General features: G+C 38.9%; 1 protein-coding gene across 2 annotated transcripts in view; it reads right to left on the bottom strand.

Moving 5' to 3' along the window:
• The window catches only part of LOC143287544 (uncharacterized), an 85,257-nt gene that overhangs the window by 13,902 nt on the left and 54,915 nt on the right, over nucleotides 1-16,440 (bottom strand). For both annotated transcript variants that reach the window (XM_076595602.1, XM_076595601.1), the window contains exons 14-16: nucleotides 13,864-13,993; nucleotides 12,960-13,065; nucleotides 2,976-3,064 (exon numbers count right to left, since the gene is read on the bottom strand). In XM_076595602.1, the coding sequence (XP_076451717.1) occupies nucleotides 2,976-3,064; nucleotides 12,960-13,065; nucleotides 13,864-13,993 (325 nt within the window). The remainder of the gene's footprint in view (nucleotides 1-2,975; nucleotides 3,065-12,959; nucleotides 13,066-13,863; nucleotides 13,994-16,440) is intronic.

The following is a 16,440-nucleotide window of genomic DNA, read 5'->3' as shown; positions in this document are numbered from 1 at the left end:
ATCGACTCCTAGCATGACCTCTGAACTAACCATCAGTGAACTGAACTGCTCCATTAGACAGCTAAAGATGAAGAAGTCACCAGGCAAGGATGGGATCACCAAGGAGATGATCCGTCGCCTTGGAGACCATGCCAAACAGAATACTTCTGGACATCTTCAACCAGTCCTGGAATACCGGGATATTTCCAATCAGCTGGCAACAGGCCATCATTGTCCTCATCCTCAAGAAGGTAAAAGATAAAAACAGCAAAACCAGCTGCCGCCCCATCAGTCTCCTGAGCTGCCTCGGCAAAACCATGGAACGAATGATCAACCGACACCTGCAATACCACCTGGAAAAGAATGGGGTCCTCTCACCCACACAGTCCGGCTTCAGGAAAAACAGAAGCATCGAAGACCAGATCACCTTGCTAACACAGGACTTCGAAGACGGCTTCCAACAGAAGATGAGGATTGTTGACCTCAACAAAGCGTTTGACAGGGTCTGGAAGGAGGGCCTTCTATTCAGGCTGCCCCAGAAGAAAGTGTATGGCAAGATGTTCTTCTGGATCCAAAGCTACCAGTTCAACCGGACAGCCCGTTTCAAGCTAGAAGGCCAGACTAGTCATCCAGTGAAGATCAGGGAAGGGGTACCTCAGGGCGGAGTTATCTCGCCTACCATGTTCACCATCTTCATTGACAAAATATTACCGACCAGCTGACCACCCACGTCCCTCGGGCTCTGCACGCAGATGCCCTTGCCATCTGGACCAAAGCAGAGCAAGTCACCACTGCCACCGTCAGGATGCAAGAGGCTCTGAACCACATCTCAGACTGGGCAAGAGAGTGGCTGGTCATCATCAACAGGACCAAGACAGAAGCCACTTGCATTTGTTATAGAAGCTGCAAAGCATTGAGTGTAAGGCTTATAAACTCGCTCCAGGTGTGCCCATTCTTACATTTAGTGACTTACAGAGAAGCAGGTGTTTTATCTCTTGATGAACAAAGGAAAGCTTCAGCCGCGAAATTCGTTATCAAATGTTTAGCATATGAAACCTTTTCAAAAGAAGCTAATTTGAGTTCACAAAAAGATTTTGCTAAAAGAGCTATGATGATACAGTCTATGAAATCCATTTATACATTTGCATCAGATATCATTAGTGCCACGGAATCAAAAGACAAACAAATTGCAAAAATACCTACTTTTTCACCAGTCCCTGAATGGGAGCAGTGTAAAGCTAGCTACCTTTGTCATAGTTATACAGATTTATCCAAGAACCAGTCACCATTTCTGTTAAAACCTGAAGTGCTCTCCTATATAGAAAATTAATATTCAAATTATATTAAAAATTTACACAGACGGATCTGTTCTAGAAAATGGTAATGCAGGAGCGGATTTGTAATTCCTTCGTTTTGAATAGAAAAAATATACTATATTGGTAGACAAATTGGTAGGAAAAACAAATAAAACTGCACGCAGGAAAAAAAAAGAAAAAGGTGGCGCTGTAGTGTAGCGACGCGCTCTCCCTGTGGAGAGCAGCCCGAATTTCACACAGAGAAATATGTTGTGATAAAAAGAAATACAAATACAATATTCCATTTTCACAGCTGAACTTATAGCCATACTTATGGCCTAAAATTATATTTCAGACATTCCGAAAACTGTATGTGATATTTTATTATGTGTAGACTGGAAGTCAGTATTACAAGCTAGAGAATCTCCAAATTCAAAGAAGCGAATTGAGATGACAATGGAAATAAAACATGATTCATTAACTGACAAAACAGGGCATTAATATAACTTTCTGTTGGGTACCTTCGCACTGTGGAATATCTTCAAATGAGTGGGTAGACCAAGCAGCTAGAAGAGCAGCACCTAATTTCGAAGGCGCAATACGACTTGACATCCAGTTAGATCTACATGAATGCATTAGTAGTATAGAAAATGTATCTAGAAATCGATTTAAGAAATTGCTTCTAGATTCAAATAATCAATATTACCAATGTTGGGTAAACACAAAGAATGCAGCTAATCCCAAACATTTTCTAAATTTGACACCAACAGCACATTCAAGACAAATTACAAGTCTAATGTACAGAATTCGTTTAAATGCCTTTCGTACGATTTTTTTTATTATAAAAATATACAATGTAGCCTATATGCGGTAAGCAAATAACTGTATGCCATCTACTCATTCATTGTCCAAGCAAAAGACAGTTAATTCCAAAAGGTGTAGTTGATGACTTTTTTTTCCAATATTTCCTTCGCCACTGAAAATATTTTGAATAATTATTCACTGCTTAGATTGTTTTCGGAAAATTTAAACTCCAGTCCAGTTGGTATCCTCCTTTGATGTATTATAATTAATGCCGTTATTTATATTTATATTGTTGTAAGTTAATACTTGTTGATATACATACAGATATCTCCTTCCCATGACACTTCATTCATTACACACCACAGTCTCTTTAAACTTTATTTCTTATAATATACTTTTCCACTGACACTTTCTTACACTAATATTCACATGCATTCCCTTTCCTTTATCCACTACTTTACCCCTTTCCGTCTAAAAACATTTACAGTGAATACACGTTAAACTGAAGATAACACAAATACAGCACAAAACACAAATAGGATAACACGCGCACACAACGCAGTCAATTACACAACCTCATACACATCCCAACACATGCACACACAAAAACATAACACACACACACACACACACACACAAACACACACACACACACAGACAAACGTGCGCGCGCGCACACACACGCACAGATACGCACAATATATTTCAACTAGTCATTGTCAAATTGTTCCATGAACATGAAATTTGAAAATGAAAATGCATTCCGAATTAAAGTTTATGGAAACCAGTTGCAAGCAAGAAACACACACACACACACACACACACACACACACACACACACACACACACACACCCCACACACACACTACCTCTTTCACACACAAACCAGATACTCACATTATCATCAGTATCGGTCTCGAGCCTTTTCCCCATGGCCAGATGAAGAGGGGTGTTCCCATTTGCGTCTGTCACGTTGACGCCTGCACCTGGTACAGGTATTGTCAACAAAAATCTACTTGTCTCTAGATACATAATTAAGGCACTTCATAGCATAAATGCAGTAAATATATCCACATCTTTTCCTTCTGGTTATGTTTGTGCGTGCGTGCACGTATGTATGTATTCATGTGTGTGTGTGTGTGTGTGTGTGTGTGTGTGTGTGTGTGTGTGTGTGTGTGAGTGTACACGCGCGCGCGTGTGGTGTCGTGTGGTGTGTGTGTGTGTGTGTGTGTGTGTGTGTGTGTGTGTGTGTGTGTGTGTGTGTGTGTGTGTTCGTTCTTTAGTTTAGCGTCTTTTCACTATTAGTGATATTAGACGATAAAAAAATTTTAAAAAAGAAAAAAAAAGGGGGGAGGGGGGTAGGGAGAGGGGAAAGAGAAGTCAGAATAAAACAGAAAAGGTAAAAAACTACAAAGAAATGCATAACTAACATGAAATTAGCTTTAGCAGTAACAATTCAATAATGATGATCATAACTAAAACCATTAACAAAAGGAATGTAGAAATAGGGCTTTGAACTAATATCTTTGAAAGTTCTGCTAAAAGAAACTCGTTAGAAATAACTTCCTCAAAATCATCTGCAGAATAGTTACTCTGTGAAATACTTGGGCAAGAAGATACGTAACTGCTGACATTGAAACAAACTATGATGCAAGCCGAACTGCTTCCCACAAATGCATATAACATTTTTAATATATTTTGTCTTCAGCACGTCAAGTTTTTTTGGATGAAAGTAGAGGTTATTAATCTTGTATAGCAAGCTGAAGAATTCGGTATTTTTTCTTTAATAATACGTTCGGGGAAATATAGTCCCTTTCTGTTTTGAAGACTCTGTCTTCCATCGTTTATGAAATCGACCCCATGCTGTTTTTTCTAACATAGTGTATGCTTCTTTCACGGAAAGTCGGACAAGTATTTTTGTCAATTTTTCTGAATCTTGTGCTCCTCTTTTAGCTGTTTTATCAGCAGTTTCATTGCCATAAATGCCCACATGAGAAGGCACCCAACAGAAACTGACATCAGTACCTTTAATCGTCAAACAATGTACCAAATGATTTGCCTCAATAACTAAGTCAGGTCTTGTGTGTGTGTGTGTGTGTGTGTGTGTATGTGTGTGTGTGTGTGTGTGTGTGTGTGTGTGTGTGTGTGTGTGTGTGTGTGTGTGTGTGAATGGAGAACTTTATTATCATATAACCTTAAGGTTTATAAGACACACAAACATTATGTATCTATCTATCTATCTCTCCCTCTCTCTATATATATATAATATACACAATCACATATATATCTACACACACACTCATATAGATAGATAGATAGATCCAGTTGTTCGCTGTGCATAACGGAGGTAAGAAAGAGAAATAGTCGTGGAGAAATTTTGCCTGCCTTGGCTGTAATTCTTGTAAGATAGGCTCACTACGTTTGGCATTTGGACAACTGTCTTTTAAGAATCTGTTTCTGTAAATATTGTATTTCACACAATTGTCTGAAAGATTAAATTGTTCTTTCGGTGTATTTTCATACCTCCCCTGTTCGATCTGTAAGTGATGGGTGCTGATTCGTAGTATAGTGCTTGCCTATGGTTTATGGGTGCAACAGCCGAGTGGTTCAAGCGTTGGACTTTTCAATCTGAGGATCCCGGATTCGGATCTCGGTGACGGCGCCTGGTGGGTAAAGGATGGAGATCTCCCAGGTCAACATAAGTGCAGACCTGCTGGTGCCTGAATCCCCTTCGTGTGTATAACGCAGAAGATCAAATACGCACGTTAAAGATCCTGTAATCCATGTCAGCGTTCGGTGGGCTATGAAAACAAGAACATACCCAGCATGCACTACCCCCTCCCCACCCCCCACACCCTCGAAAACGGCGTGTGTCTGCCTACATGGCGGGGTAAATACAAATTTACAGATTACAAATTTGCTGACACTGGGAGAACGGAACGAATGTAAATACTTCAAAACTGATTCGTTGTTCAGAAATGTTTATCAGAAAAGACCTGGAAGTAAATGACGAGAGAAAGACAAAAGTTCGAGATGAATTTGAAAGACCTGAAATGTCTGATGATAATACTTTAAGAAAAAATAATGAAAATACTGGAGAAGAAACAAAAAAGGCATTCGTTTTCTTAGGTGTTTTTTTCCCCAATCGCCAGGAAGTGACGCAATAACACATGAAATGAGTCTTTCGGTTAAATTGCCTATCATGCAAAAGATGTGTAATGTAATATTTACAACAGGTGTGTATCCAGACAGTTGGAAAACTAGTGTCAATATCCCTCTGCACAAAAGCGGCAATCCAATGGACTTTCAGGACTGTCAGGAAGCGGGTGAGTTTGTGGTCTGAGTCCCGAACTCTTTCTTTTTTAACAGCGGAGCACCTTAATTTTGACAGAGTGTGTTCGATTTCCATCGCCGATTCAGAAATCGAACACACTGTCAAAATTAGCCCACCTTATCCTAAATCAAATTGCCACGAGTTGTTCAAAGAAGAGATGCTCCCAGGATTCACCGAAAGGGACAGAGAATGATGAATACGTCGGCGCCAACACAATAACGACTGGAAATGGTAAACTGACCACGATTTCACAACCATATGCAGTATTGATATATTCCCGGGATAAAATCAAAGATATTCTAAATAGCGAATTGCACTTCACAATATCAGACCAATTATTTTTAGACACCCTGTTAATGGAAATAAGAGCAAATACTGTAGCATATGCCATTAAAAAGAAAGGAGAGCAAAGAGTAAAAGAAGGTCTGGAACAAGACATACAGGCGATAGAAAAAAAATAGTGATAGAAGTGTAAAGGAAGCATACCAGTTAGAGGAAAAGAAGAAACAATTAGAAGAAATAAGAAAAACAAAAATGGATGGGATCATCATTAGGTCAAAGGCAAGATGGGCGTCACAGGGAGAAAAAATAACAAAATACTTCTGTTCACTAGAAAAAAGACACTTTGTGAGTAAACAAATGCTAAAACTAGTTACAGATAATGGACAGGTCTTAACGAAAACAGAGGAAATGTTAGAAGAAACTAGGTCTTTTTACCAAGAACTATATAAAGAAAGAAATACACAAGAGGTTGACTTAGGTACTTACGTCACAAATATACCACATTTAAGTGAACAAGAAGCTGAGATAATGGAGGGAATTATTACTAAAGAAGAAGCATCTATAGCATTAAAGAATATGAATAATGACAAAAGTCCAGGAACTGATGGAGTGACAGTCAATTTCTTTAAGTTTTTTCTGGAAACAACTTGGGGATTTTGTAGTCCGTTCTATTAATGAAGGATTTTACAAAGGAAGAATGTCTATAACACAAAGAGAAGGGGTAATAGTATGTCTACCTAAAGCAGATAAGCCTAGGGAATTCTTAAAAAACTGGAGACCAATTACTCTTTTAAATGTCACCTATAAAATTGGAACAGCATGCATTGTAAATCGAATCAAAGCTGTCTTACCAAAACTGATAAATGAAGATCAAACGGGGTTCATACCAGGAAGATATATTGGGGATAATTAAGATCTCTGTATGATATGATGCATTACCTGAAAAAAAAAAGAACCTACCAGGACTGCTCGTATCGACAGATTTTGAAAAAGCTTTTGATTCGATTAACTGGGGGTTCATGAAAAATGTACTGAAAGAATTTGGATTTGGGAAGGATATATGCAACTGGGTAGCCTCTTTTTATAATGATATAAAGTCTTATGTAGTAGTTAATGGAAAGGTATCCCAACACTTTGATATAAATAGAGGGTGTCGTCAGGGAGACCCGATATCGCTTTATTTGTTTGTCCTATGTTCAGAGATACTTGCATGCAAAATTCGTGACGACGAAAAAATAAAAGGTATAAAAATATCCGACACAGAATTTAAAATAAATCAGTTTGCAGACGATACAACATTCACATTAGAAGGACACGGATGCTCATACGAAAGGTTGTTTGAAACACTAAATGAATTTGAAGATATTTCAGGCCTAAGACTTAACTTTGAAAAAACAACAAATGTTTGGTTAGGAAAAAAGAAAAATTCGCCTGAAAGATACTTAGTTCACAAAGAGATGCAATGGAATCCAACAAAGTTCAAAATATTGGGAATTTGGTTTACTAACGAAATATCAGACATAACAAAAATTAATATTGCAGATACATTTGTTGATGTCATTAATCTATTCAAAACGTGGGCAAAAAGAATATGTACGCCTTTGGGTAGAGTGGCACTACTAAAATCCTTAATACTTACAAAATTAACTTACTTATGGATTTTACTGCCCAACCCGCCAGAAAACGAACTGAAAAGACTGCAAAAAATGTGCTATGAGTTTGAATGGGACAAAAAAACAGACAAAATCAAAAGACAGTATTCGGTGCAAAACACTGAGCAAGGAGGTATAGGAATACCGGATATAATAACTTTCGTTAAGTCCTTAAAATTGTCATGGGTAAGGAAATTATACACAGGAACCCAAAAGTGGAGGCAAATACTGCTTAAACAATGTCCAGAAATAATTAACTTAAACTGTTACGGAGCCAAAAGATTTATCAAAAGTAAATGTAACCACTTCTGGAAAGATGTATTCGTAGCATTTGATCAATTCAACAACCACGTAAAATTACAAAACTACAAAGAACTTGTATCAGAACCTATATTTTATAGTGACAAATTTAAAGTAGGTAACGTTGATTTTTGTTTCAATGACTGGGCAAAAAAGAATGTCTATTTAGTAAGAGATGTATTAAGTGAAGACGGAGGCTTTCTGAGCCATGAACAATTCTGTAAAAAATGGAACATAAGGGTTAACTACTTACACTATCAAAGTTGTACACAAGCAATAAAACAATACATTAAAAAGGAAAGGATAGTAATTATCAACAACGAAAGTAACCAGAACACAAAAGCATTAGACATGATATGTAGAGTTACAAAAGGATCAAGAACATATTATAATATTTTGCTTGAAAAAATAGAAATATATGACATAAAACCGTTCGTTAACTGGGAGAGAAAACTGGATGTTGTAATAGATTGGAAAGCTGCTTTAGAGTTAATTAAGAAGACGAAAGAAATCAAACTAAAATGGTTCCAAATCCGAATTTGCTTTAGAATTCTAGTCACAAATAGTATTCTTAGAAGAATGGGATTGACAGAAAGTGAAAAATGCAACTTTTGCAATATTGAAAAAGATACTATACATCATTATCTGTGGGAATGCAACTATATACAGTCTTACTGGTTAGAACTGGAAACATTGAAAGATAAGTGCCAAGTGTGTGAGAGATTATCATTTAATATTGAACTTGTTTTGTTTGGAACTGACGACAAAACGAAAACAGACGAAGTACTCAACCTGATTATATTATGGGCTAATTTTTTTTTTATATACAAAAGCAGAATCAATAAAATCAGACCAACAATATCAGCATTCGTGAAGGAAGTACAGTACAACTACCGCACTGAAAAATATGTGTCCAGAATGGAAATGCGCTATAACAAATTTGAACAGAAGTGGTTCCCGTACATGGGAATAATAAGCGATTTAAATGATTGGTATGGTACATCGGGATATATAAGAATGGTTAAAGAAACTAGTTTTTTGCTGCCAGTATCATTGCTGTCTTATTTCTACTTTATTGTATATTATTTTTGTATACAACACTGCCAACCACACGTACAGACATACCGGCGACAGGCGAATTTCTGCAACACCATATGCTAAATCTCAATTGCCATTTATGTACCAGTGTTGAATTGAAATATCAAATGCTCTGGTGCCATTATGCCAACATTCAAGTGTCTGTGTGTAACCCATTTCGTTTGCCAATGTCTGTGTGTGTGAATGTGCTCGCGAGAGTGTGCGAGAGCGAGCGTTTTATGTATATGTGTGTGTTGGGGGTGGGGGTGGGGTGGGGGTGGGGGGGTGGCGGGGAGGGGTGTGTGCGTGTTTGTGTCTGGCTGTTTGCTACTCTGTGTATGTAAGAGAGAAAGAGAATAACATAATGATCGGACAGATGGCTAGCTTAGAATATACACAATATTATGTAACAGGTTTTGATGTTTTGATAACAATAATAATTGATAATACTGTTGTTGTTGTTTTTTTCTTCATGATTATGTTTGTACATTCTAAGAACCTGTATTAAACTGGATTATTCTCGGTGTTCCCTCGATGTCTCAGAAGGAGATTATGTTGCTAGTTTTGTGGTATATTGACCGAGGGATTATACGTTAAAGAGTATGTGTGTGTGTGTGGGCTTCACTGTGTGTGTGTGTTTGTTGGGATTGGGGAGATGCAAAAACAAAAAAACCCCAAAAAACAAAACAAAACAAAAAAACCCAAAAAAACCTTGCAGTTGGATGAATGATATAACTTCAGGGAAGCGAGGGTCAGTGTGTATGTGTTTTTCCTTGAAGCAGATTCTACGGTGTAATGCTTCATTGTTTTTGTTGGAATCAAACAATGTATTTTGTTATATTGTTTACCCAAATGTGAAATGTGATTACATGTTTCTTGACAAATATAACCTTCTCTGCAGGGGAAAAATAAAATAAAATAAAATAAACGCTGGGATTCGTTGAGACTTGCTGCGAGTCGCTTAGTAGATGTTTTCGAAGACGCCATATTTGTTCACTTCACGTTGCGTCGATTTTATGAACACAGTACATAGGTCCTTCGATGAATTTTCTTGAGTCACACACACCACAGAATGAAACAACATCAATTAAAACATTCCACTGAAAACCTGAACTTACAATAATTTTTTTTCCCCGAATTTTGAGTCGGAAACTTGGCTAAATTCGAAGAATCCATGGGACCCGGCTAAAGTCGCAACTTACGGAGGGTAGCCAGTAAAACCGTTGAAAACCGACTACATTCATACGCTATCTTGATTCAGAAGGTCTAGGGGAGACGATTAATGCCTGTTCACTACTTATTTCCATTTATTACTTCGCAGACCGGAGTTTACCCGTCATAGTTGCATTCAGCATGCAACTGAAATAGGGCAAAAGAGTGCAGTATTTTTCTACATGGTTTTCACAGGCATGCACATGAAAACATTGAAAATAATACAGTTACAGGGTGTTTTGTGCAAAGATACGTACCGACAGCGAAGATAAGACTTCGAAGATGCGACCTGTACAAATCCCGATCTTCATAATTTTGACCCCAACTCCTTGTTTTTGTGTACAGCTAAGAAACGCTGGATGCGACTTTAGCCGGGTTTTCGCGTGCTGCGTCACATATATATAATTATATACATAAAAAAAAATATATTGTGATATGATTTTGCATTATTTCAGCTTTCTTCGTATGATATGTATGATGAGTATGATGACTGTGTGTGTGTGTGTGTGTGTGTGTGTGTATGTGTGTGTGTGTGTGTGTGTACATTTTGTGCTTGAGTGGTTCACTGACTGTAAAGGGCTATGCATGTAAGTTTTTCATTTTTTTCATTTTAGTGTTTAAATGCATAAATCAAACGTCGGCATTTACATTGTACACTGCAAATGAGCAAGTTTTATATGGAAAGGCGCTTTATATATTTTTTTTTTAGTGGTTATTCCTATAGTCATAAACTCCAACGTTGTATGTTTCAGGCTCAAACTTTCCTCCATCAAACCTTCCTGTTGCATCAAAACCTTTCCTGTTGAATCATCATCGTCCTTATTGGCAGAATTATCATCGGGATTATAACTCAACATCAGAACTCAAGCTGAACATCAACAATCGGAAATCGTCATCAAGCTTGAACCAACATCGAATCTGTATGTCGCTTCTGCGTTCATAGGTAGTGCGGATACCTATTGTTCTTGATCTCTATGTGTACTTTCTTGGGTACAGAGGTAGTAGTACCGGTAGAAGTAGTAGTGCGGGCGAAATTCCAAGGGTGAATGGTCGGTGTACAGTGTAGAGTCTGTGTTTGGCTCAATGCAACGCCCTGTCTGAGGGTAGTCCGAGAAGACTCAAAACTCCTGTCAGAATCTGTGTGTTGTAATCTTCCTTGAGGGCACTCCGTGAAGACTTAAAACTCACCTTACAAGTCTGTGAGAGGTTCAACCTATACTCTATAATAATAATAATAATAATAATATCTATATAGAGATGAATCTTGTGCATAAACAAATCAAAGCGCTTCGCACCAGTCATTCACACGCAAGCACAACTCTAAAAGTGAAGAAACTGAAAGACAAGGAAGAGGCAGGGAAGGGAGGCTATTTTGGGAAGAGGTGGGATTTAAGGCCAGACTTGAGGGTTGAGTGCAGAGACCTGACGAAGCGAAAGAGGAAGTTCATTCCGACTGCAAGGTCCTGAGACGGAGAAAGAACGGTGGCTAACAGTGGTATGTTTGAATCAGGGTATGCGTAAACAGAGTGGATCCGAAGCCAGTCGTAGAGAGCGAGATGGAGTGTACAGGTAAGGCAGCCAGAGAGATAGGAAGGGGCAGATTTGTGAATACATATATAACATAGAGTACTAATCTTGTACTTTATTATGTGTGAGACAGGAAGCCAATGGAGATGTTGCAAAAGAGGAGTGATGTGTTCAGATCTTTTCTTTCTGAGGACGAGTGGTGCAGCAAAGTTCTGTATGCGCTGAAGGGACTGAATAGATGAAGCAGGCAAACCAGACAATAGAGAGTTAAGTAGTCAAGGCGAGAAACAATGAGAAAAACGACAAGTCTAGATGTTGCGTCGGTGGACAGATAGTTCCGAAAGGAACTGATGCGCCGCGATTGAGAGTAGCAGGATTGACATGTCTGACTGATACATTTTTGCATGGACAGTGTGTTGTCAAGGACAATGCAGGGGTTCCTGACTGAACTAGTGAAAGTAGTCGGCGAGGACTTTGAACAGGTCTAGTTAGTCACTCTGAGGAGAGCTGGCGCTAAGTCGCAAGATATAATAGATCTAATTGACAGATATCTAGACATAGGTTCCGACCGTAGACCTGAACAACATGGTACACAAGATAACAAGATAATTTATTGTCCTTAAAAGGAGATGCTTGGTGTGGTGGCATATAGTTAAATTCTATATAGTACAAATATAGACATACATAAGCCATTCCGCTGATTTGCATATGCTCAAAAGCACACAATCTCAGCTGCACCAAATATCTATGCGCTCGCCATCAGTCTCCATTTCACACTCGTTGTAAGAAACTACTAAAAACATGTAAAACGATCTTCAAATATATACAAGTAGGTTACAATAATAAATAAGCCCGTAAATCAAGGAGAGTTTATAACATAGATGAATAATCAAATACATAAATAATGGCAACAACAATAACAATATCAATAATAGTAATAATAATGATGATGATAATAATCATAATGATGATAACAACAACAGTAATAATAATAACAACAACAATGATACTACCACTGCCACTACCACCACCACCACTACTACTACCAATAATAATAATAAATGAATGAATGAATGAATACTTCTTGCGGCAGACTGGGATGGGATGGGGCGAGAGGGGGCGTGGGGGGGCGCTATTTCTGCCAAATCTAGTTATGGTGAAGCCCCCAGGGGGTACATGAAATAAACTTCCTTCTTCATTGAACTTGTCAGGGGTACCAGCTGCCACAGCTGTTTGGCGTGTATCAGTACTTCTTTCAGCACTTAGTCGTAAAGCAGAATAACTTGTAGGAATTGAGAATCTGCACTGCTTTCTCTCTTTGACTTTCTTTGAAAGATCACTCTGGGTTTTACTGTCGAAGACTTTACAGCCATGTTGATTGAGGGGGTTAATGACTTTGTCAGCTCATCGGTTGAATCAGATCACACACCCCCACCTCACACACACACACACACACACACACACACACACACACACAACTCACAAACAGAAACTGACCCAACCCAATGAGGGCTTCAGCAGCATTGAACTGCCGCATCCGGCACGCGAGGTGTAAAGGGGTTAAAGACCTTCTGCCGTCGGGAATGTCGATTGTCGCCCCTCCCTGTAAAAAAAAAAAAAAAGTGAGATAAAAAAAAAATCAAAAAAAAATCATCATAGTTTTTGTGTGGGTGTGCATATAAGTTTAGTACAAAATATCTTTTGCTCATAACGATTCATACGCGTTGCGACACACGTAGATGATATACGTATTTTTCTTTCGTCCATTTGCGCAAGCAGATGATTTCAAAATTTCTACAAAATTAAAGACACAATCATATAACATCTATTATATTCGCAAGTGAAAAAAAATCAAACAAAAAGTTATGCATAATAAAGAAATTTTCGCAAGGCAGACAAGGAGAGAGACAAGACAAGACAAAATCACACACACACGCACACACACACACACACACACACACACACACACACACACACCACCCACACACACACGCAGAGGGTAGGAAAAAATCAGACGCACGCACACACACTGAGAAGCACAAGCGTGGTGTTAATAAAATACATAAGAGGGTGAGAGAGAAGCACAAGAATGATGAAAATAAAATACATGGTGTTAATAGAATACATAACAGAACACACACACACACACACACACACACACACACACACACACACACAGAGTAGATCATGATCATCACAGTGACATCACCATCAAGAAAGCAAGAACATTAATGACAGTAACATCATTATTCAAGCCACAAGAACAATCCCAGCAATCACACTGAGCATTTTAATTATGCCGACACACTTCTTGTGGTTGTTGTTTGCAGCAAACATCCTGCTCCTCATCATTATCACCGCCAATGCCAGCACCACCACCAACGACAATAACGATACTCACAATTAGCACCATGATGCCAACACACTCCATGTGGTCGTTGTTGGCAGCGATGTGCAACGCCGAGTACTCTCCCAACAACAGATCGTCTACCCCTGGATGTTTCTCACTGGACAGGATCAGCTCCACCGACCTGACACACACACACACACACACACACACACACACACACACACACACACACACACACACACACACACACAAAGAGGAAAGACAACGATGGAGATGTGGAGAGTATAAGTGTTTTGAGTATTCAGTGGGACAAAACGTTCACATGAAAGAGGAAAGTATGTCCCACTGAACTTTCCACTCAAAGTGAAAAGTCTGGAAGGATAAGCATTTCCAGTATTTGTGGGACAAAACATAGACATGGTCGGAGAAAGGATAAGTATCTCCAGTGTCAGTGGGACGAAACATGGAAGTTGAAAGAATAAGTATATCCATTATCAGTGGGATAAATTGTATACATGGGCGTGGAAAGGATATGTATCTCTATTTTTTGTGGAACAAAGCATAAACATAGACGGGGAAACGATAAATTCGTTCACTGTTTGTGGGATAAAACATTCTCCAATGTTAGTCAGACAAAATATAGACGTGAGTGGGGAAAGGATACGTATCTCCAATATTTGTGGAACAAAACATAGAAATGGATGTGGAAACGATAAATATGTGGAACAATCAGATAAGAATGGGAAAAGGATATTAGTATTAGTGGGACAAAAATAGACATGGATGGGGAAAGAATAAATTACTCCAGTAACAGTGGGAAAACAACATGGGTGGGAAAAAGTTAAGTATCTCCACTGTTAGTGGGATAAAACATAAACATGGATAGGGTAAAGATAGATAAGTATCTCCAGCATTAGAGTAATAAAACAAGTTCTGTCGGATTGCATTGGTCGATGGAAACTTTATATGCTTTACGCCCAATTTTTTTTTTAATCGATTCGTACACACAACGTGGGATATACTATCAACAAAATTTTAATGATAATAGTCCTGGCATGAAACTTGATATAGAAAATTAAATCATGTTGCCTATAGCCCAGCCGACCGCAAAGACGCCATTTCAAAGGCTGGTGAAAAAAGAAAGAAAGAAGGAAGAAAAAAGGAAAGAAAAAGGAACAGACAGATGAGACAATGAAAAATTGAAGGGAAACGACAACAAACAAACCTATAGACAGACTGAGTAACAACAACAACTAAACAACAGAGAGATAATACTTATTTCCTTGCCAAGCGTTTCCCATGCAAAGAGAATATCAGAAGCAAGGAATGGCCGTTCATCAGGCAATGGCACTTCCTCGCAGACAGGCCAAATGCAACATGTTAAAAGCTTTACCATTTCTCGTCTGCTGTTTCACTTTTTACTCTTTCAGAGCCCTTTAAAAAAGAAAAAAGAAAGGCACAGCAATTCAAGGAAGATAACTCTGATATTCATCCCACTGCAGATTCAACATTCAAGACGCCATTCAACACACGTGTAGCACTACACACCTATATCTGTTCGCTTCAGTTGTAACATTGTGTTACTGTGTTGTCTGTAGAAGACCCTAGGGTCGAAACGCGTCGCTTCCTCGTCTCGTTTTATATTGTTACATGTGTCATTTTTAAGAGCTGGTATTTAGTTCCTGTGATTCTGGGTATCTTTCATATTCCAGACTGAACAGTTTCTTCATTTAAAGATATTCGCTGGCTCACTTACCAAAAACTACACACGTACACCGAGGATTAGTTACTATCAACATGTTTATCTTTTCATGGCTTAACAGTTCCTTTTCGAAAGATCTCAGTATGTTTTCAGCTAGAAAAGCTGTAACTGGTGTTCCCCACGACACAGTTCTTAGATCGCAATGGTTATACTACGTGTAGTATGATGCATGCGTTTGTTGTGCTTTGGGCAAAGACTTTAGCCCTACGGACTTTGGGTAGTGAGACGAGCTAAGGGGAATAACTCCGGTTAATCTGAACTTGGCGGAATAAACGTGGCTTACACAGAAGCACTCTGTCTGGACTCCATTTGTCCCTTTACATAATATTACATGGTGGCAGCGGTCTCATCGACCCCAAAAACATGGCAGAAAACCAGCAGGCAAGTGACAACAACGGTCATCGACCCCTCAATCTCCCCACTCCCAAACCGTTTGACGGCACACCAGCGAACTGGCTGAAATGGCGCCAGCGTTTCGAAAGATACTGGACGGCGTCCGGACTGATGAACAGATCACGACGTGAACAGGTGAGCACCTTTCTGTACACCATGGGAGAAAGTGCTGACGACATTCTTGCCACCCTACGTGTAAACGAGGACACAATTGAATTTGAAGACTTGCTGTAGGCTTTCAATGGTGACTTCAACGTGAGAAAAAACATCATTGTAGAAAGAGCAAAATTCAACAAACGCTCACAGGCAGTCAGAGAAACCATTGATGCATTCATTCAAGACCTCCACAAATTGGCTGACGAATGCAATTTTGGTGACTTGAAAGAAGAGTTAATAAGAGACAGAATCGTGGTTGGTGTTATCGATGACACTCTATCAAACGAGCTACAGTCGAAAGCAGAACTGACAACGGC

The sequence above is a fragment of the Babylonia areolata genome, chromosome 11 (assembly GCF_041734735.1).
Source record: "Babylonia areolata isolate BAREFJ2019XMU chromosome 11, ASM4173473v1, whole genome shotgun sequence".
NCBI classification, from domain to species: domain Eukaryota; kingdom Metazoa; phylum Mollusca; class Gastropoda; order Neogastropoda; family Buccinidae; genus Babylonia; species Babylonia areolata.
The sequence above is the reverse complement of the archived record's forward strand: the minus strand, read 5'-3'. Positions and strand labels throughout refer to the sequence as shown.